The sequence below is a fragment of the Chelonia mydas genome, chromosome 1 (genome assembly GCF_015237465.2).
Source record: "Chelonia mydas isolate rCheMyd1 chromosome 1, rCheMyd1.pri.v2, whole genome shotgun sequence".
NCBI classification, from domain to species: Eukaryota; Metazoa; Chordata; order Testudines; family Cheloniidae; genus Chelonia; species Chelonia mydas.
Window position 1 is genome coordinate 247,987,499 of NC_057849.1, and position 22,923 is coordinate 248,010,421.

The 22,923-nt window shown below is 46.1% G+C and overlaps 1 protein-coding gene across 9 annotated transcripts in view; it reads right to left on the bottom strand.

Annotated features, from left to right (window-relative positions):
- Nucleotides 1–14,051, bottom strand: part of GNPTAB (N-acetylglucosamine-1-phosphate transferase subunits alpha and beta) — a 69,829-nt gene extending 55,778 nt beyond the window's left edge. For 4 of the 9 annotated variants that reach the window (XM_037879492.2, XM_037879516.2, XM_037879509.2 and 1 more), the window contains exons 1-3: nt 13,770–14,035; nt 9,184–9,246; nt 1,167–1,252 (exon numbers count right to left, since the gene is read on the bottom strand). In XM_037879492.2, coding sequence (XP_037735420.1) covers nt 1,167–1,252; nt 9,184–9,246; nt 13,770–13,886 — 266 coding nt within the window. In that variant the 5' untranslated portion in view covers nt 13,887–14,035. Of the gene's footprint in view, nt 1–1,166; nt 1,253–9,183; nt 9,247–13,769 lie in introns of all 9 variants that reach the window. The other 5 variants (XM_043541785.1, XM_043541796.1, XM_037879517.2 and 2 more) reach the window with 4 other exon arrangements.
- Nucleotides 14,052–22,923: the final 8,872 nt, after the last annotated feature.

The window sequence follows — 22,923 nt, forward strand, 5'->3', positions numbered from 1 at the left end:
ATACAACAATGCTGAGATTTTCATGCCCTTTTTGGACAGACCCCACTGTTTTATCTAAATCCCTGTACCCAGTTTACCATAGTGACAGGCATTTTAGAAAACGATATGGATAGGGACAAACAGACCAAAAAGCTCCACTGCATAGTTCTGCAGAAACATTTCAGCTCTAAACTAACGATTATCATCTAAAAGAGCTCCAAAAGTGCCCACTTTCCTTTATCTACTGATCTTTTTGGGGGTGGGGAGGTGAGCGGAAGCAGTGGGAGGTCTAACGCACAACAATAAAATGTACAGTAGAGAGCAATCCTGTACTAGCAGGGGGATGGACTACTTGATCTAACCACTTACCCCTACCCAACTAATTTATATGGTCCTATGACCCAAAACATTTTAACTCTGATTCAGCATCTGGTTTTCAGTGAGGTCCTCTTTTTTAGACAAGTTTCCAGCTGAGTTTACTGAGGCTAAAAGAAACCAAACGACTTACCCTAAGTAGCTTCTCCCACATTACAGCCCGCAGGCGTACTGACTTCCTGAACAGTAGACCCCATGATTATTCAAAACGTGAAATAAAAGACTCTAAGAAGCCTCCCAAGAGTTGTCACAACTGAAGAATAACTATTCATATGACTCAGGCTTCACTCTGATGTGACCAGTTTCTCTGATTTAAAATTATTCTGTTTAAAAGGGCCTCTTTCTCCATGCCTTGTGACATTTTCCACTTAACAATAACCTCCATACAAGATGAAGGAAAACTTACAACATATGGAAAACAAAACTTCCTGATACGTAAAAATAAACCAAGTTGGAACTTTACTTGTGTATTTATATGTACACACTTTAATATGCGAAATTAGTCACTTTTCCCTTCTGCAGTGCTAAAAAGAACTATTTTGTTCAGTCCAGACTGAAGTGCTAATGTAGTGTAAAAATTGCTATTAAACAAGTTTAAAATCCGAGTTCTCATATCACTATCGGTTCCAATTTACATTTTCTGATTTAATACATAAAGTGTAAAATCAAATACAACTTTAGTACAGACTTAAAATTTGTAGGAGGAAAAACATCCACCTATACAGTATGTTACTGCATCTTAAACATCTGGCAAACACACCAAATAGCTAAATATGCAACACTATAACCCCAAGAGTTACACCAGAGCTTACCGATTCTGAAATGATTTGCCAGCAACGTTGTCTCTATAAGAATCAAACAAAACATGATACTGGTCTCGACTCCACTCCAGGACAACCTACAAAGAAAGAAAACTTGGAGTCACATTCTTTTTAAATTAGAATTAATGATGATTTACTTCTCTCCCTTCAAAACCTTTACTATTTTATTTTTATATAAATATAAAAATAAAAAATTCAGGTCTGATGTGCATGTTAGTACACACAAACTGGAAATTAACCAAAGAAAAAATGTCACATTTAATCTCCAAGCACAGATCAAACCTGAAACCCAGGACACACTAAGTAATGACACAAAGAGAATGCCCATAGACTGTAGTTCAGCTGGGAGACATAAGGATTGCCATACCGGATCAGACCAATGGTCCATCTAGTCCATTATCCTAGCTCTGAGAGTGTTATTTTTGTTACTCTCCAGTTTGCCCACATCATTCCTGAAGCGTGGCACCCAGAACTGGACACAGTACACCAGACGAGGCCTCACCAGTGCCAACTAGAGTGGGACGATTACCTCCCATATCTTACATATGACACTCCTGTTGATACACTCCAGAATGGTATGAACCTTTTTCACAACTGCATCACATTGTTGACTTGTATTCAATTTGTGATCCAGTATAACCCTCAGATCCTTTTCTGCACTACCACCACCTAGCCAATTATCCCCCATTTTGTAATTGTGCGTTTGATTCTTGCTTACTAAGTGTAGTACTCGGCACTTGTCTTTTATTAAATTTCATCTTGCTGATTTCAGGCCAATTCTCCAGTTTATCAAGGTAGTTTTGAATTCTAATCCTATCCTCCAAAGTGTTTTCAATCCTTCCCCGTTTGTCATCTGCAAATTTTACAAGCATACTCTCTACTCCATTATCCAAGTCATTAATGACAATATAGAATAGTACTACACTAGACATGTGCTCCCAGTTTGACAGTGAATCATCAACAATTCCTCTGAGCACAGTCTTTTGACCAGTTGTGCACCCACCTTATAGTAATTTCATATACACCACATTTTCCTAGTTTGCTTATGAGAACGTCTTGTGAGACTGTGCCAAAAGCCTTACTAAAATCAAGATATATCACATCTACAGCTTCCCCCATCCACTAACCTACTACCCTGTCAAAGAAGGCAATTCGGTTGATTTGGCATGATTTGTTCTTGACAAATCCACATTGGCTATTACTTACAACCTTATTATCCTCTCGGTCAGGGGTGGGCAAACTACGGCCCAGGGGCCGCATCCAGCCCTCCAGATGTTTTAATCCAGCCCTTGAGCTCCCACCGGGAAGCGGGGTCCAGAGCTTGCCCCGCTCTGCATGGCTCCTGGAAGCAGCGGCATGTCCCCCCTCTGGTTCCTACACGTAGGGGCAGCCAGGGGGCTCTGCACACTGCCCCCTCCCAGGGTGCCGTCCCCGCAACTCCCATTGGCCAGGAACCGCGGCCAATGGGAGCTACGGGGGGGTGCCTGCAAATGGGACAATGCGTAGAGCTGCCTGGCCACGCCTCCATGTAGGAGATGGAGGCGGGACATGCCGCGGCTTCTGGGAGCTGCTTGAGGTAAGCACTGCCTGGAGCCTGCACCCCGGACTGCCTCCCGCGCCCCAACCCAGCCCCAGCCCTGAACCCCCTCCCACCCTCCGAACCACTCCGTCCCAGCCCGGAGCACCCTCCTGCATCCCCTCATCCCCAATCCCACCCCCAGAGTCCGCACCCCCCAGCCAGAGCCCTCACCCCCTCCCGCACCCCAACCCCCAATTTCATGAGTGTTCATGGCCCGCCATACAATTTCCACACCCAGATGTGGCCCTCGGGCCAAAAAGTTTGCCCACCCCTGCTCTTGGTGCTTACAAATTCATTGTTTAATAATATTCTGAAGTATCCAAGTTAGGCTGACTGGTTTATAATTCCCCAGGTCCTCTTTGTTCCCCTTTAGAGGGACAGGTACTATGTTTGGCCTTCTCCAGCCCTCTGGGACTTCACCCATTGTTGGATCATATTAAAGAAGTTCTGTATTAAAATCACAAATGAGTTTGACTCCCCATAGTTTAAATTCCAGGGTATTACTAATTAATAATTAGTTTTTTGGTTTTTGGTACTGTTTCTCTCCCTCTATGTGTGAAACTTGCAAGCTGCTAATTGCGTTAGTACATTCTAAGACAGAGTCTGTTCTCAAAGCAATTCACAGAGAGAGAGACTCAAAGCAATACTCTGTAACAACAGAAACAGCACCCAGAGACTCCCTGCCCCTTTGTTGTATTAACAATTGTGATTAAAATAGAGACAGAGGATGTATGTGGATGGATGCTTGGTGTGGATAATAACTGAATGATCAGGGAGGTGCCAGCCTAAGAATCCAGTGTCCATCGGCTGAAGAAGGCGTCAAGTGGAAATAACCAGAGGACCCCTGGAGGGCAGACTGGAATCCACCCAACAGCGTCAAGAATGGGAGAACCAAAGAACAAGATAACATCTAGCAGCACAGAGCCGTCAGGAATGTGCTATCTGCTGATTGATGCAGCAACAGCATGATGAAGCAATTCCCATAGACTGGCATAGGAAGAAATTCCTATAAAAATGGACTCTAGAAAGTGAGAACTTTGGGGTCTGATTCTGCAAACCAACTTCCAGGAGCATATCGATGAGCATCTGACAAGGCCCTGCTCCCTCCTCATGTCCAGGCTACCTGGCCAGTGGCTTGGCATGAGCAACTCCAAGGCTGGTAACTATGATAACAACCTTGCAGAACCTGTGTGTGTGTGTGTGTGTGTGTATGAATGAATGTGTGAATAAATATGAGATTGAATGGAATGTTATACCTATAACTAACCGCTTACTATGATTCTTTCTGTATTCACAATAAATGTGGTATTTTGCCTTTTTCCCTTTTAATAAGATCCTGCTGGTTTTTATTTTATTGGTACAACAATATCCTTCATGAATTCTTGAAAACAATCACTAACGGTTTTGAGATTGCTTCAGCTAGTTCCTTAAATACTCCAGTGTGAATTTCATCAGGCCCTGCCGACCTGAATACACCTAACTTATCTAAATATTCTTTAACATATTCTTTCCCCTAGTCTGGCTTGTGTACCTTCCATCTTTGTTGTTAATATTAACTGTGTTGAGTATCTGGCGACAACTTACCTTTTTAGGGAAGACTGAAGCAAAATGGGCATTAAATACCGCAGCCTTATTGATATCATCAGTTATTAACTCTCCTTACCCACTAAGCAGAGGACTGTGTCTTTCTTTTGCTCCTAACTGATTTTTCTGTCCCTTGCTAGGTATAATTCATTTTGTGCCTTCACTTTTCTGATTTTGTCCCTGATGGCTTGGGATAGCCTTTTGTATTTCTCCTTAGCAATTTGTCCATGTCTCCACTTTTTGTAGGATTCTTTTTTTATTTTCAGGACACTCCAGAGTTCCTGATAGAACCATATTGGTCTCGTTCTAGTCTTCCTATCTTTCCTTCATATCAGGCCAGTTTGCTGTTGAGCCTTTAATATAGTTTCTCTGAGAAACTGCAAGCTCTCCTGAGCTCTTTTTTTCTCTTAGATTTTCTTCCTATGGGACTTTACCTACCAGTTCTCAGAGTTTACTAAATAATTACCATAAAAGGAGATTATTTCCTCTCCCCCTCAACATGACACTACTTTTTAAAAATAATTCTTAATACTTCATACCAATTATTCACCAGGCTGGGTGCCATTTATATGGTTGCTTCTTCCTTGCATTAAAAGAGAACATCAAACGACAAAATAAGCTAGCATTCACAGAATACAACATTTCTAAAGCCACCTCCACAATGAGCTGAATCATTCATCACCGAAGTCAATGACAAGCCTCCTACATTGACTTACATGGGTACAGGATCAGGTCTAGTGTCAACTTATTTGGACCTACCACAAGCACATATAAACCTCCTTCCAAGTCTGCAAAAAAAGGCTCTTTGAAACCAAAACCATGCCTGTCAGTTCTCGTCCTTCTCACACACGGAGACAGAATTTACAAAAGAAGCATAACTTGCTCATTGCTATTTCAATGTGAAGGTAAATAAATGCTTATCTTAAAATAATACAATGCAAAAAATCTGTTTTTCATCTAAGTCTCTTCCCTCTCTCTCTAGCAGATATGCTGGTCTCCTCACAGTCTCAGAAACTAGTTTAACACAGAACTAAGCTGGCAAACAGTACTTTTTAATGTAGATGTTATTACTAAAAATGATGAATCCAAGCATAATCTACACTTTAGAATTCTGAGACAATGAAATCTCAATCATATTATGAATACAATTTTTGAGACAGAAGAGGGTTAACTGTGCAAATACCTTGTCACATATATCAGTTGAACCATAAGGACCTATGTGTCACCTTACAAAAACAAAGATTTATGAATCCCATGTCAACTTCACTAGCTGCTTTGACCTGCTAAAAGCAATGAAGACGTTAACTGCATGACTAGGCACTGGGACAAGTTTTGGGGACTTTTTCTTTTCTGTTTCCTTGCATAATGGTGGTACGAATAAGTATAATACGTGCCTCAATAAAAGAGAATGACAAAATGTATTATTCAACCAGCTAAATAGGAGCATCACCACTCCAAGCATATATGCAGTAATTTAAGATGCATTAAATCACATTCTGTGCATTCTGGATTATATTCTATAATTAAAGAACTAGTCACAGTACTATACGACTGCAGCAATACCACATTTTAAGATAAATGTCATGTTTGTCACTCCTGACGTACCCCTTTTTCTATGAAGAAGGCAGCCACATTCTGTTATTTGTATTACAGTAATGCCTAAGGAATCTAAGATTAGGACCCCACTGTACTAAGTGCCATATGAACAACTAGGAAGAAAGTCTCTACCCTGAAGCTATTGTATTAGTAATCCAAATATGTGTTTCACTCATGTTCCATCTACACAGGGCTTTGAACAAAGCTGAACCACCAAGAGAAGCTCAGTCAAAAATTGTCTATAACCAAACTCCGCCATAATGAAGTTCAACAACCATGTTCCAACCTAACTGTGGGATGCAATATTTAAATCTGGTTATAACACTTACTGGATACAAAAAAGTTTGAACTGTACTTAAATAGCACTGAGCTTCAACTCATAGATGGGGCTTGATGCCAACAAGCCAACTTTCACATATTGAGCTACCAGTATGTTATCAGTTTTGAATGATTTGCCTTATCTACCCATTTTACTGGCAGCACTAATGCCTACTGCGGTGGATTTACAGCAGGCAAACCCAATTTTGCTTAATTGCAAGTGCCACTCTGGCATCAGTATTAAGTTCTGCAACAGGATAGCAGTCTCCCTCTGTTTTATAATTGGATCACAAGCAATAGCTATAACTAAAGTACTATCACCCCAGTTCTGATAGCTCATAATTTTCAACATCTTCTTATGCTTGGTGTCTGCCCACGGGCAAATTATTCTAGAAACTTTATTCAAACACGATTCAGTCATTTTTAAGCACGAGAAGAGTGACAAAAATACACTCTTACCATTAAAATATATGTGACTGTTTCTGAACAGCTCTTGTGCTTAAATGGCTGAAGGGTAGCGAGCTGAAATGTGCAAGGAGACAGCCCTCACTGATAAGCAGTACCTTTGAGTGATTTTGTGAAGATCTGTTGTGACTTGAACAAATAGTGAGTGAAAAGTACATTTCAGGCAGGTGAAGTATATTTTGCACTAATATTTAGCCAGTTTTACCAGTATTCTAAATAGAATCCAACAATAGCCATCAAATCAAAATATCAATGAAAAACGCAAAAAGTTTGAAAAACAGAGACAAAGTGGTGGAAGTCTGAGTAATCAGCTCTAGTCAGGGCTGGTGTACCCACTAGGTGAACTAGGTGGCCGCCTAAGGCACCAAGATTTGGGGGTGCCAAAAAGGGCTCTGGCAGGATGAGCGGCGACGAGCTCGCAGATGGGAGGCGGCCGGGCGGAAGGGGGAGCGGGCTTGGGGTCGCCCCCCCTGCGCTGATCGCTCTCCCCCTGCCTTTCCCCCTGCAGGTGCCAGTCCCGTGCCCCGCCCCTGCTCCCCCGGACCCCAGGAGGTGAAGCGGGCAGCAGGGAGGGAGCACTGGACACCCGGACTGTGGGGGCAGAGCGAGGGGGAAGGCTAGGGCTGCCGGGGAGGGGGCTCCATGTGCTGCCCGGGGGGCTCTGCTCCGTGGGGGGGAGGCAGGGGCTTGCTGGTGCCGGGGACCCTGTGTGCCAGGTTCTGGGGGGAGGGACGGCGTGGCGTGGCTGGCTGGGGAGAAGGGGGTGGGAGAAGGCTGTATGCCAAGCTCTGGAGCGGGGGGCAGGGTCCCGTGGGCCGGCCAGGCTGAGGTACGGGCAAGCTGGGCCGGAGGGGGCTGCGTGCCACACTCTGGAGACAGGAGCAGGACTCAGCCGTGTGCTGGGCAGGGCTGAGGGGGAGGGGGCATGCTGTGTGTCGGGGGGGGGGGGGAGAGAAGGCGGGGGGAGGGTGCCGTGTGCTGGGGGAGAAGGCGGAGGGGGGTCGAAGGGGGCTGTGTGTCTGGCTGGGCGCTGTAAAGGGGGGACCCTGTGTGCTGGGCTAGGCTTTGTGGGGGACCAGCGGGCCAAGCCGGCCAAGGAGAGGGCTGTGGAGCGAGGCGGAGTGCGCTGGTCTGGGTTTGGGGGGGGACGACACTGTATGTCTTGCCAGGCTCCGAGGGGAGGCAGAGGGGTTGTGTGCCGGGGGGCTCTGGGGAGGGCTGTGTTCCGGGGACAGTGTCGGGGGTGGGTGGGACAAGCGTACTGCTTCACTATGGTACAAAGTGGCAATGACATCGCACGCAGCCGTTACCCATTCTGACAGACTGTTTATCATGCTAAGTTTACTAGTTTTCGGAGGCTGTCAACTGAAGCTAACTATTTTTCTTGAGTTGTTTCAGATCTAAGACTCTGGCAATTGCTGCTGCATCATTTCGCTAATACTTTGTGTCAACTGTGTGAGAGTCCGGGGGGGAGGGAAGGGGGAGCACAAGGTGAAAGTTTCGCCTAGGGCGCAAAACATCCTTGCACCGGCCCTGGCTCTAGTTCTACATGAAAAAACTCAGGACCTCTCTACAGAGCCCCGCCTTCTGGACTATGGGGATCTGAATAGCGGGGACACCAAAGTGTTCCCCTGTGTGAATATTGCAGCCGCAAACTAAGCGATTCCTAGTTCACATTGATGTACTCCTGTTTGAAGAGGACTACATTTAAAAGGTACCTAGTTCGCATTAACATAATCCTCTTCAAACAGGATTACATTAATGCGAACTAGGAACCTTTTAGTTCATGCCTGCAGTGTCCACGCAAGGGAATTACAGCTCAACACTTCAGTGCCCACCACTATCCACACCTCTATAGTCCAAACACAGGGGCAGTGTAGACAAATTCTTAGTCATGCATAAATAGGTGGCTAAATGCATTGCACAGTGAATTCATTCCCAAGGTGTTTAGCATAATCAAAGGGGGAGGAGTTAAAGTTGCCTGTCCAACCAGGTCTTTGGCATTTCCTGATTTTTCATTGCTGTTCAACTTTAACATTCCTAAATGTAGTTTATTCTAATGGAATTTTATCTAAGATGAATTCCTCCATTAAACAGAAGAATTAATTCTGTTCATCTTATAAACTGATAATTATTGACATATGCAAGCTTATAAAACTCTGGCATGTGACCACCATTTGTGGGAGATTTCTCATCCGTTATCAGATGTGCACATTGGATTTGGGGTTTCTAACTGCACATCACATGCAAACAAGTATATGTTTTAGTTTATTTTTAGATATGATTTTATCACCAGGAGTTGCAAAGGACAATGTAACATATACATTGCACAATCACTAGTCAGTTTCAAAACACAGGAAAATTAGTGGTAAGATACTGCTCTAAATGAATGCACAATGAAATAACAGTGCCCCCAACATGGGCTTCCAGCCTCTTAGCATCCATTTTACAAAAAGGCATACTTACCCTCCACAAACATTCTCTGTTTGATAAAATCTGGATAAATTCCCTAAGAAATCCTCCCGATATCTAGGTAGAAATAGAGAAAGTGCTAGAGGACTGAGATCTTTAAGATCTGAAGGGTATTTTTATGTTGCATTTGCAGGCCCGTGTTCCCTCTGATTCTATTTGATTTTGACAATCCCCCAAATTTGCAGTTGTCATTTTCAAAAGCTTGTGTTTATTTCTTTTTTGATTGTGTTGACCTGATATATAGTTAAGTGTGTTTACTGTATCTGTGCATATGCAAATCATTCCAGGCAGTTCAGCCCATTTGTTAGGAAAAAATTAAGTTGCATATTATTTACGGAACAAAAATATTAAAAACGATAAAAGCAGGCCAGTCAAAATACTGATGATATTGCTGAGCAGCAGGAGGTTGGAAATACCAAGTTCAGCTCTCCAGGCTGCAGGGGAGAAGAAGAACTCAATTCCCCTACTGTGGTAACAACCGGCCATTCAAAAGTGGCATTAACATAGCTCTAAAGAGAGCTCCAATCAGCCTGCCCTGATAAAAAAAAGTGATAATGATAAATCATCTGAAGAGGGAGGGGATGGAGGTTATACAAACAAAGAAACCAAGGCCTCTGAGAAAGTGAAGATTGTACCCAGTCTCTCACTGCCCAGGCCTGCTGAGACCATTCAAGATTGAAAGGCCCTTTTCTTGACATTTAAAATTCATACAATATTTCTGAAATGGACCAAAAGAAGAATGGCATTTTTCAGTAAAGACATATAGTATATTAGTTCCCTGTGTTCTCCTGCAAAACAAAATTGTACATGCTACTTGATTATAAAACTGCTTCAATTTTCAAAAATCTCAAGTATTTTATCTTAAAATATTAAACTGCAATACAAACTGCTTTCATGATGCAGGACTGCTAATCAAATTGGAGCTAGAGTCAACAAATGCTGATCACATTGAAAATCTAAATCCTGGCATGTGTTGGGTTGGATTTTTTTAAACTGTGATTCTTTCACAAGCTCAAGAGTCAACAAGAATCACACCCCACCCAGATAGAGGATTCATTTCATACTGTCAGCAATATCAAAGCATCATCATACACCTTTTCCTTTGTGTTATCTTGGCATCAGAACAGCAATTTCAGAGCAAAGTAAAACTACTTACAAAACAGGCAGTGTCTAACAAGGTTCTGAGACCAGGGTTCTATTCCCTAACCTTTCACTGACCTGCTGTTTCACCTTGGTCAAGATACTTCATTCCTTTATACCTCTGTCACCCTTCCCTCCCTTCTTCTTTCTTGTCTACTTACACTGTAAACTCTTAGAGCAAGGATGTCCCTGGCTATACTGGAAAAGAGGTGTATTTTTACATATTAGCTGTTTTGAGACGCGTTAAGATCTGTGTATAGACTAGAATATTGTAGTTTTAACACATTACCTGATCAAGGTGAACCTTACCTGAAACTTATTTACACTAGGCTCCTACACACGTGTTAACTAACATTTAAAAAAAACTCTCTAGTGAACACAAGGTGTATGTGTTTGTAGAGTGCTTAGTACAACAACAGTGCAAGGATCTCAGCTGCCACTAGGCAGTACCGATATACACACAACAAAAATTACTGTGGTTATGCTTGGATATAAGTTTTCTGCTTAGCATATTAAAAACATATAGCCTTACATACAAACTAGTAGCTGAATAAAGAATTTAAAATTAAGTTGCCTAAATCCACTTTCCAAAACAGAAGTCAGCTAACTGACTTGAGGGGTTTTACATATATGACCAAATTTGGCCTTAACTTACACTTTCAGTGAGGTGATCTTAATAGGTTGCACAGATGTAACATAATTTGGCCCGATAAAGAGCTCAGTAAGATATTAAAAATAAGGGTAAATATGACCATATTGAGTAGTGCCCCAGAACTGAATGTTTAATTGGCAATTTCACAAATCCCTGCATTGTGATTAGCTGAAGGGGATCCAATTTGCATTATACACAAATCCCTGTATTCTGAATATACCAAATACATCAAAATTCCACATTCAGTTCCCCACAGCAAATATGGCTGTCTCAGTGGAGAGCAATAGGAAGGCAAGAATGTTGCACGAGAAGAGAGTGGGAGTTGCTTAAGGGAAGAACAGCACTTGAGAGAGTGATAAATTCAAGACATCAAAACAGAGCATCCATGGGTGAAAGTGCTACAAGGTGTGAAGCAGGGACACTGGATAGGAGTGGCACAGGAGAAGTAGTGGTTGATGATGGGCTAGGGAAAGGCCTAGGAGCAAGGGCACTTAGGGGCACTGAACTGGTGTGCTGTTAACTTCTGCAGAAGGCAAGGTTGTATGGAGGCAGTAGCACCGTGGGTCAAGTGCTGTAGATGGGTACTGCATGGGGATACTGAAGAGGGTTCTGTGATGGTGCCGCAGAGACATTGGAGCAAGTGCTGCATACCATGGAGCAGCCAGTCCACTGGGCATGGGGGAATATAGGGAGGAAAGGCAAGAGCACAGGGGTGGTAGTACTCAGAGGGCAGGGGAAGCACTGGAGATGGGCATTTTGGAAACACAAGTTATAGGAGGGGATGTGTGGGTGCTTCTGCGTAGGCACAGGGTCCTGCATGGGGAAGCCAGCATACTGGGGTAGGTGCTGTGGAAGCACAGGGCATGACAGTGGAGATCGGGCATTGTATTATGGTAAATGTCAGAAGGTGGGGGTGGGGAGCTCTGCAGGAGCATCAGAGCTTGATAGTAAAGGGGAAAGAGGGTACTGTGGGAGGAAGTAATTCACATACTTAAGGCAAGTGTTTAAAGGCAGAAGCAAGAGGGAAGGTTGGGGAGGGGAGGGGCACAGTTGTGCTTCAGGGCATATGCACAGGGTGGGTGCTGCGAGGGTGCTCAGAAGGGAAGTGGGGGCTGCTACAGGGGCACAGGGTGCTGCAGAGGGAAGGAGGCAGGGACTCAGGGGAGCAGTGCTGCAGGGCACATGCACAAGGTGGGTGCATCAGGCAGGAGCACCACAGATGGGACTGGCTGGGCAAATGCAGACGGGGGGGGGGGGGAGAAAAGCAAGGGGGCGGGGTGAACAGGTAAGATGTGCGGGGGAGTTGCTGTGGAGAGGAAGGGGCCGGGGGAGCATGGCACACGGAGTGGGTGCTGTGCGGGGAGTGGGAACATGGCACACACACGGAGTGGGTGCTGCGGGGGAAGGGGGAGCATGGCACACGTGTGGAGTGGGTGCTGCAGGAGGAGGGAGGGCCGGGAAGTGGTAAGATGCATGGGGGGGTGCTGTGGAGCAGAGGGGGAGGGGGGGACCGGGAGAGCATGGCACATTCGCGGAGTGGGTGCTGCGGAGATGGAGCAAGGCGTGGGGTGGGTGTTGCGGTGGGAGGGCGCAGGGCGGACACGCAGGGTGGGTGCTGCAGGGAGAGGGGGGACCAGGGAGCGCGGGCGCGGACTGGGTGCTGCGGGGAGAAGGGGGGGACCAGGGAGCGCGGGCGCGGACTGGGTGCTGCGGGGAGAAGGGGGGACCAGGGAGCGCGGGCGCGGACTGGGTGCTGCGGGGAGAAGGGGGGACCAGGGAGCGCGGGCGCGGACTGGGTGCTGCGGGGAGAAGGGGGGACCAGGGAGCGCGGGCGCGGACTGGGTGCTGCGGGGAGAAGGGGGACCAGGGGGCGCGGGCGCGGACTGGGTGCTGCGGGGAGAGGAGGGGACCAGGGGGCGCGGGCAGACTGGGTGCTGCGGGGGGTGGAGGGGACCAGGGCGCGTGGGCGCGGACTGGGTGCTGCGGGGGGTGGAGGGGACCAGGGCGCGCGGGCGCGGACTGGGTGCTGCGGGGGGTGGAGGGGACCAGGGCGCGCGGGCGCGGACTGGGTGCTGCGGGGGGTGGAGGGGACCAGGGCGCGCGGGCGCGGACTGGGTGCTGCGGGGGGTGGAGGGGACCAGGGCGCGCGGGCGCGGACTGGGTGCTGCGGGGGGTGGAGGGGACCAGGGCGCGCGGGCGCGGACTGGGTGCTGCGGGGGGTGGAGGGGACCAGGGCGCGCGGGCGCGGACTGGGTGCTGCGGGGGGTGGAGGGGACCAGGGCGCGCGGGCGCGGACTGGGTGCTGCGGGGGGTGGAGGGGACCAGGGCGCGCGGGCGCGGACTGGGTGCTGCGGGGGGTGGAGGGGACCAGGGCGCGCGGGCGCGGACTGGGTGCTGCGGGGGGTGGAGGGGACCAGGGCGCGCGGGCGCGGACTGGGTGCTGCGGGGGGTGGAGGGGACCAGGGCGCGCGGGCGCGGACTGGGTGCTGCGGGGGGTGGAGGGGACCAGGGCGCGCGGGCGCGGACTGGGTGCTGCGGGGGGTGGAGGGGACCAGGGCGCGCGGGCGCGGACTGGGTGCTGCGGGGGGTGGAGGGGACCAGGGCGCGCGGGCGCGGACTGGGTGCTGCGGGGGGTGGAGGGGACCATGGCACGCGGGCAGAGTGGGCGCTGCGGGGGGGGGGTGGAGGGGATCAGGGCGCGCGCGCGCCGGGTGGGCGCTGCGCAGGGAGGCGAGCAGGAAGCGCGCGCGCGGAGTGGGGGAGGGGGAGCGGCCCGGCCGTTACTGACCTCTCCGAACTGCAGGGCGGAGACGAGGACGAGGACCAGGCCCCCGAGGCAGAGGCAGGGCCCATACCTGTGGGACAGGCAGGTGTAGGTCTGTCTCTGCAGGAGCTTCAGCAGCATGACCCGCCGACCACCATCACCCTGCGCCGCCCGCTCACCGCGCTGCCATGCGCCGGGGCGGGGAGGGGGGCCGGGTCCCAGCGCCTGGCCGCTGCCACCGCCGCCCACTGCCTCCGCCTCCAGCCCGGCTCGTCCCCGCCGCCGCTTCCGGGCGCGGGGTCAGGGCGCGGCGGCGATGCGAGACTCGGCGGCGCCACCCAGCGGAGCCGGCGCTCAGCCACGCGGCCTGGCCGGGCCTGGCTCCGGGCTTGGCAGCCCCCGGCTCCAGTGCCGCCACCCGGGGGCCACCCGCGCCCTCTCCCACTGAGGCGGGGTCCCATGGGCGACGGGCCAGGGCCCCCACAGACACAGCGCTCGCGCGTCCTGCAGTCGCACCCCCCCCCCGCCCGTTGTCTCCTCGAGCCCCAGCTCCGGGAGTCACGAGACTCCGCTTCCCTTCCAGCCACGTTCTTAGGCCTTGTGAGTGTCCTGCCTTTCTCCCCCGCGCCTCTTCTCTCCCCCCGCTCCAAGGCCAATAAAAAGGACACCCCCCGTGTCATTTGTAAAATTATCCTGGGTGGATGGTGGTTGTTGTTTTGGGGGGGGGGGGCGATTTGTGATTTTCAAAGGCAGAGGGTTGTCAATATTGAGTCAGTCCCGGTGATACCGATAGCACCTTTGCCACAGGAAGCAGGGGCGCTGGAACAATTTGTATAGTGGGGGTGCTGAGAGTCATTGAACCGAACTGTAAACCCTGGATATAATGGAAACCACTTCAAGCCGGGGGAGGGTGCCACAGCACCCCTAGTTCCAGCCCCTGTGGCGGGGGGTGGGGGGGTGTCACTGTAGCCAAACAAAAAGTCCATCCTGAGGCAAGCAGCCTGGTCATGGGCACAGTAAAATACAATGCCAGGAAAGACACCTTGAGCTCACTGTGTCTGCAGTATTGTGGTGACAGCACTTTCCTCATATACTTCAGTGTCTGAGAGATAAATTATGTAACATAGGTCTCATCCGTGCATCTATTAAAAGAACCATAGTAGTGACATTTCATCACTCATTGTTATGGGGAGAAAGTGGTGCCCTCTTTACTATCCCTCCCCCTCCCCCCTTAACTCATGTTGCCCTCTCCTAGCTTGTAATTCCTCAATTCCTCTTTATTCCCCTTTTAAAATATTGGAAAACATAGCACCTTTCTCCAGCACCCTAAGACCTCATCTGTCCTCTATAAATTCTCAAAGATAATGGCTAACAGTTTCAAGATCAAGGAAGTAGCTAAACCAAATAGGAGGAATTTCATCAGGCCCTATGGACTTGAATACTGCACATCTAATTTATCTAAATATTCTTTAACCTGTTCTTTCCTTGTTTTGTCTTGTGTTTCTTCCCCATTGTTTAATATTAATTGTGCTAAGTATCTGGTCACCATTAACCTTTTTTGTGAATATAGCTCCCACACGAAAACTACATTAAGATGAGTTAAGTTTTAGGAGAGCAAATCAGTGATTTAGAGAGAAAACAATTGATGGATGTTGTAATTATCCCATAAATCTAGTGTGGAGGTTGCACTTAAAAGAAATCCAAACATATTAAGGTAAGAAGTGCACAATTAAGGCACCCAGATAGCCTTAACTCTTCCCTGTATTGACACCATGCAATAGCCATACAATTATGAATGGATGAATGTGTGGTCAGGGTCCCAGATTAGAAGAAACTGATTATTAGACTCTTTAAAAACATTTTCTCCTCACATGGCCAGGGAGCCACCAAATCCAGCTAATTGCTGGCTGTCATAATGGCCCTTGGAAGCCATCAGCATCTGGCACAATTTATAGCAGTTCTGAAGCAGCTATAATTTGTACCACAGGCCTGGGGAAGTTTTAGAGTGGCTTTAAAACTACCTATGCCCTCTCCTGAGCTGAGCAAAGGGCAGAAGGACTAGTCCTACAGATCTGGCCCAGATGTTTTAGGCAATTAGGTAAATATTACATTTTTTAATTATAGAAATTAAGCTTTTAAACTACTTAAATTATTTGTGCTACTAACAGTACCTTTGATTGTTCAAATGGAAAATTCAAAAAGCTAAACTTAATCATTAGTGATATTTAGTTTTTACATTGATTTTTTTTCAGGACTGATAATAGCTCCAATCCTATGAGATCATGCATTTCCCTGACTGTTTAATACCTCACAAACTAAGATCCTGAAAATCCTTATTCATGCAGCTATACAAGGAGTCTATTGTAAGGACTACTTATGTGAATAAAGGTTTGCAGGATGAACCCTAAATTTACTCAGTTGAAAATAAATTAGTAGTTTTCATTTTTGTTTTTAATGTGTCATTTTCTGGTTCTCATGTATTAGCACAATGTGGCAAAATTTGAGCTGTAGACAGTGCAGGGGCATGATTAAATACAAACAACCTATTTTCAGTAACATTTAAGAAAATATGAAAACAGTTCTATTAATAGTGGGTCAACTCCTCAAGATTTGCTCCTAAGGGTTTCATCCTATGAAGTGTTGGGTGTCTCCTGAGCAAGGAGGGTGCTAATAGCTCACAGAAACCAGAGGGAGTCCTCAGCCTCTCACAGGAAGCACCTAGCACTTTGTACGCTCAAGCCCAAAACCATGTCAGATTCAGTAGTAACACAGTGATTTGTCATTTAATAGCACCATAATCTATCAGATATAATAATTAAGTCTACATTAGTTATTTGGTGTAGAGCAGAATTAAAGCTGCTGTTACAAGACCAGCATTCTCTGCTTTGAAAATACATACTCATCTTTGCCTCACGATTTATTGAGACCTTTGCTTTTGATAAAACAATTCCACTGACCTTATCTCTTAAATAAAAAGAAATAATGGCAGTTTTATGATAGATGGTGCTGGACTGCAGAGATATTCGGTGTAATGGAGTACCTATAAATCCACAAGTGGTATTTACAGTCTCCTGTGAATATAAATTGTTAATGTACATATGCTAATGTGAAGCTAGTGGGGAATTTCAAATCAAGCTAAGCATGGAGGAAAATTGCATGGGTGCTTTTGAAAATCCTATTGGGCCCTTAGGTGCTGTCAAACGCTAACTTTTAAATCTAATTTAAATTGAAATAACTTTTAAAAACTCTTGAGTCCCCAGATGGGTATTTAATAGATATTTATGCCTTCTCATGGTTTTGAAAATTTTGGTAATAGTGCATAGAAACTAACCTTATCTGATTAATATCCCAGTGCTCCAATATCTAAGCACAGAATGAGAAAAGCTAATTTAATATAACATAAACAGCAACCAATTCTTCCCTCTCCCTATTTTTGAGATTTTTGTATCAATTCAGGTGCTGGAGAGGACACAGTAAGCCACAGAGGATTACTGAAAAGTTTTCTGTGGCTCTAAAGGAGAGGGAGAAGACAGTGGCATTTAGAAACAAACAAAAGTTGTGACTGGAAACCATAAGATCATAGCAATAAAGATTTGAAAATCCCACTTGTGGAGCATCCAGAGGAGGCCTGAACACCAAGTCAGCTTGGGCATTCAATACTGAAAGCAGATTTTCAAAGAATAATCCCTACCCAGAAGTGATTATTCCCCTCTATTCTGCACTGGTGAGGCCACATCTGGAGTATTGCATCCAGTTTTGGGGCCCCTACTGTGGAAAGGTGTGGACAAATTGGAGAGAGTCCAGTGGAGAGCAACAAAAATTATTAGGGGGCTGGGGCACATGACTTATGAGGAGAGGTTGAGGAAACTAGGCTTATTTAGTATGCAGAAGAGAAGAGTGAGGGTCGGATTTGATAGCAGCCTTCAACTACCTGAAGGGGGGTTCCAAAGAGGATGGATATCTGCTGTTCTCAATGGTGGCAGATGACAGAACAAGGAGCAATGGTCTCAGGTTGCAGTGGGGGAGGTCCAAGTTGGATATTAAGAAAAACTATTTCCCTAGGAGGGTGGTGAAGCACTGGAAAGGTTACCTAGGGAGGTGGTGGTATCTCCATCCTTAGAGGTTTTTAAGGCCTGGCTTGACAAAGCCCTGGCTGGGATGATTTAGTTGGGGTTGATCCTGCTTTGAGCAGAGGGTTGGACTAGATGACCTCCTGAGGTCTGTTGCAACCCTAATCTTCTATGATTCTATGACTCCAGCAGACACCTTCAGGGATGGAGTTTCACTGAGAGTCCATTCAGCAAGAAGTCTATAGGGCAAAAATCCAGCCTATCCCAAATGCCTTTGGAGAAGCATAGAAGGAGGGACAAGCACTCGAGCACCTGAAACCTAGATTATCAAAGGCTTTACATATAGTCAGCGAAACCTTCAATTAGATCTGATTCCTTATTGGAAACCAGTGTAGATGGCAGATATTCACAGATTCCATTGTTCCTATACCAAGGAGAAAATGGCAGCCACATTAATCAGTTTCTAGAGAAGCCCCATTTGGAACAAATTACAATAGTTAAACGCACACATGTGAATGACCATAACAATGTCTCTGTTAGAGAGCAGACAACAGATGTTCCAGAGAACCCCAAAATGGCAATAGCCATTCTAGAATATTATTGCAAAATGAGCTTCCATGCTGAGAGCAATCTAGAATGAACCCTGCCTTCTGAGCCAGACTCACAGGCAAAGGCTTTACCCTATGAAAAGCAGCAGTAGATCCATTGCTTTTAGTGTCCTTTGTTTATTGAAAGTCTCAAAAAAGGAAAGCATTTTGCCTTGCTGCCAAATATATTAAATATAAAGTTAACAAGTCTTACTAAAATTAATAAGTTTTTTTAAAGACAAGTTGATATGCATAATGCTTTAGCCTAATTTCTTCAATGCCACACCATAATCTTGTCTGAGTTACTACTCTTTCCAGAGCTAATCCATATTTATTTGCTTTCTTTTAAATGTTACCATGCTCCATAAGGCCAGCTAATTGGATAGAATTAAAGAATCCTAATGCAATGAAGAAGATGGCACAGAGAAGAGGAGTTTGATATATTAGCTACTATGAAGCATTTGTGGAATGGATTATACAGAGAAGTGGTTGCAACTTTTTCAAAATGAAACTATGTTTCTGGTAATGAGCATCTAAGGAAGATTTTTGGGGGTGGAGTATTTAAACTGTGACATGTATGAGTGCTGCAAGGAACATAAAGTCTGCTCGGGATAGCCAGAAGTACCATACAAGTTAAGCTATGTATGTATAATGGTTAAGACAATGATTTAGTCACAGGTATTTTTAGTAAAAATCATGGACAGGTCATGGGTAGTAACCAAAAAGTCACAGCCAGACTTTTACTAAAAATACCCCTAACTAAATCTTACCTGCTGAGGGTGGGGAGGCGGTGCTCCAGTGGAGGCTGCTGTTCTTGGGAGTGGGGGACAGCCTGTGGCCCCATCACTGTTGATGCTGCTCCTGCAGGCGAGGGGGGCCTGTGGCACCTCTGCTGCTCCTGGACCACTGCTCCAGGGCAGCACCCGGAACCAGTTGCCTAGCCCCGCCAGAGCAGCATCCAGTGTGGCTGGCCCCAGAGCCACTCCAGTTACTCGGGTAGCCCTGTGGTCAGCCGCACCAGCCGCTGCGGAAGTCATGGAGGTCCCGGAAAGTCATGTAATCTGTGACTTCCGTGACCTCCATGAAAGATTTGTAGCCTTAATAATGGTTGGCCCAGGAGTCAGATGAGAGACAAGGAACTGTTACATAAAACAGTGTGGCTGAGATAATATCTTTTATCATACCAACTTCTGTTGTTGAGACACAAACTTTTGAGCTGACATGGAGCTCTGTTTCGAGAGACCATTCAAGGGGAAGTGGCCCCGTAACACCTCTCCAGTCATAAGGAGGAAAAGAAGAAAGCTTGGAGGGGAGTTAAGTGGGTTATAGATTTCAGTAATAAGCCATAATTCCAGTGTCTCTATTCACTCCAGGATTTCTAGTATCTAGCAAAGTTATGAATTTAAGTTCCCAGGCTCACCTTTTGAAGGTGTTGTGCAGGTTTCATTTGAGGATGAGGACTGGGAGGTCACACATATGCCTATCACAGAATGTGGCATACCTCATCCATGCATTAAATGCCCCCCAAAACAGCTATGTGGGTGAGATGAGACAGAATCACTGCACTCCCAAATGAACTCACACAGAAAAATAAGACAAAAACACCCTGTTCACCTGCAAGGTGAACACTTTTCACGAAACAATCACTCTATATCTGACCTATGCCATCCTGACAGACTGAGTAACCACATGAAGGAGCATCAGATTAAGTAGCAGAGCTAATTCCCCAGATGAGCCACAAGGAGGTGTTGCTGAGCGGTGAGTAGGGCAACCCTGTCACACTCAGGCTAGTGGGGCTGTAAAATTGTGCTGTAGATGTTTAGGCACAGGCTGGCGCCCAAGCTCACGGAGTCCCAGAGGCGCGATGGTCCCAGACACCTGGCTCCAGCCTGAGCCAGAACATCTACACTGATATTTTACAGAGAGCCAGAGTCATCTGACATATGCCAGCCACAGGTGTTTATTTGCAGTATAAACATACCCTTTAAGCATGGGCAGCAGGTATAACAGGCCAGGAAAGGCTCTGCCTTCTTGGGCTGCAGCCACTGCCATGGGACACTGGGCTGAAGCTGCTCCCACCCTGGGCCAGCCGGCGTGGCTAGGACTGCTCCGGCTGGGCCTCGGGTTGGTCGGCTGGCTGGGGAAGGCCTAGGGCTCCTCTGGAGATGAGGGACGGGGGTGTGGCTCGGGGTTCTGCCAGCCCAGGGCTTCTCCAGCCGGAGGGGGTGGTCCCAGGGGCAGGGCCTTGTGCAGAAGGGGGAGGGCCGCGAGGCTAGCCTCCCCAAAGGGGTGGGTCCACCTGCCGCCCATGCCTTTGAGTACATTTCCCAGACCTGAAGAAGAAGAGTGCTGAGTAAGCAAAATCAGTTGAGCTGGGTGCCTGGCACTGGGAGAGGAACTAGACAAAACTGAAAATTCTGATACATGATGGGATAATATGGTCATCATATACTATATTTATCTAAAGAAGTTAAACATGGTGGAGAAAAAAAATACATAAAGATTACACTGATTCTACTGAAATAAAACATCTAGGCGGAGAAGACCATAAACATACCTATAAATCACAGGTCATAAAAATATACTAATGGGAATGTGCTAACAAGTTTTTTTTATGAAAACCATGATAGTGAAGTCAAGATCCTGAACAGAATCAGGGAGGTAACAACAAAAACAGAGGAGTGACAAATAACAGTTTTTTTTGTTTTTCTTGTTGGGGGGAGCGGGGAAGAGAAGTCCTAGACAGGGAGAAGTTATTGACATCAATAACACAATATGACTTCTAGCTACCACGTATAAACTAAGTGAGTGTCAGGATGTAGTTTGGAGAAATAATTTCTTGTCTATCATAAAAATTTTTTGTAATAGCTGGGTCTGCATCATACAAGACTTCGTCCTAAATGCACAAATTCACATGCTTGAGCTAGTAAGTGATTATACAATATCATTGCATTTGACATCCTTGCAAGGATAAAACTAGTTTCTTTGTAAACATCACTATGCATGAAACTAAGAATTAATTAATCATGGTTTGACAGGAAAAGGAAATTACAATCCATAGAATAACGTAAGCACTGCTTAAGAAATAAAGCCTTATAGTCACAGATGGGCTACATACCTCAAAACAAAAGAGGGGGAAAACAGTATATGATTAGAGTTTATTCGGACCCAAAAACTATTTTAAAAGGAATTCAGTGTACATGAAGCTTATAGAATATAATATACAATAAGATGATGTTAAGAGAAAATGCAAAGGACATTGTGATACAGATGTTTAGATCCTACCTAATGTTGGAGAGCTGGAGGATTAAAAACTGAATGGAAGAGGGATAGATGATAGCCCTCATTCCAGATCCTACATAAGACTAATGTATGTGTTCAACTTCACACATGGAATAGTCCCATTAAAGTTAATGGGATAGTGACTGGTTATGTGCTTTAATAAAGTTAAGCATGTGCTTAAGTCTTTATATTGGAGCCTTACTGACCTCCCTCTCCTCATCACATCAGCAAATGGGAAAGGCATCTTGCCCTTTGTTGGCACAGCTGCCAGACTCCACTCACAGCTCCCACCTGATAAGAAGAGAGGAGCATGTGGATGAAATCCTGCTTCTATGTGAAATTCTGCTCCTCTGGCTCAGGTTGGGGTGAGGGTCTTTGGCCAGAGGCATTTGATCCATAACCAGTTTCACAGGTTTGGCCCTAACACAACTTAAAAAAACCTCTCCTGCTAATGGTTAAAGCTACATTGTATACCTGGTGATGGCTACAATGACCCAAGTCACTTGATGCAGAGTCTTCTCAGTACTTCATTGTTTCCATAGAACTGCTCAGATCTACAGGTTTTCAAAAAGATACATGATGCACAAACCCACTAAGTATACATCCGAGTGCAAAAGCTCCACTGCTTATACGTTCAATTGTTAAGGATGACATGGCTTGTTTTTTAAATTAGAAAAACATTGCTGATTAAAGGAATGTTAAAGGTGGTAGAGTCATGGTAAAATGAAGGGGTCTTAAAGGTAACACGCAAAGGAAAAAACTGTGACACCCCCTCCCCCTTCTGTGAGGTGTCCAAAGCAGGTGTTTTCTTTTTGCCTTTTAAATGAAAAAAACCCTCACTTCCCTGTTTGTGCTGGAGGTCTCCTTAGACTCAGAGGATTAGAGAACTAAAGTGAGACTGTTCCCTCCGTTTAAAGGACAGGTATGCTGAATCATTAACAAAGAGCTCTTCCTCCAGGTGTTCATCATCATGTGTTTGGTTTAAAATGATATTAATAGAACACAAGGTTATGAACTGTTTGACTAAAATCCCTCCCATCCTCAATCAATAGTTTTGGTCTCCATCTCTCATTTCCTGTGATGATATAATCCTACTAGTTCTTCAGTCTTCCAGGGAGCCTCTAGCAAAAATCATAGAAGTTAATATATATCTAATGTAAATACCCTTACAGAACTTCTTTGCATATCATACAAGCAAAACAAAAACCTTTGTATACCTTTATTTATGAGCAATTTTTT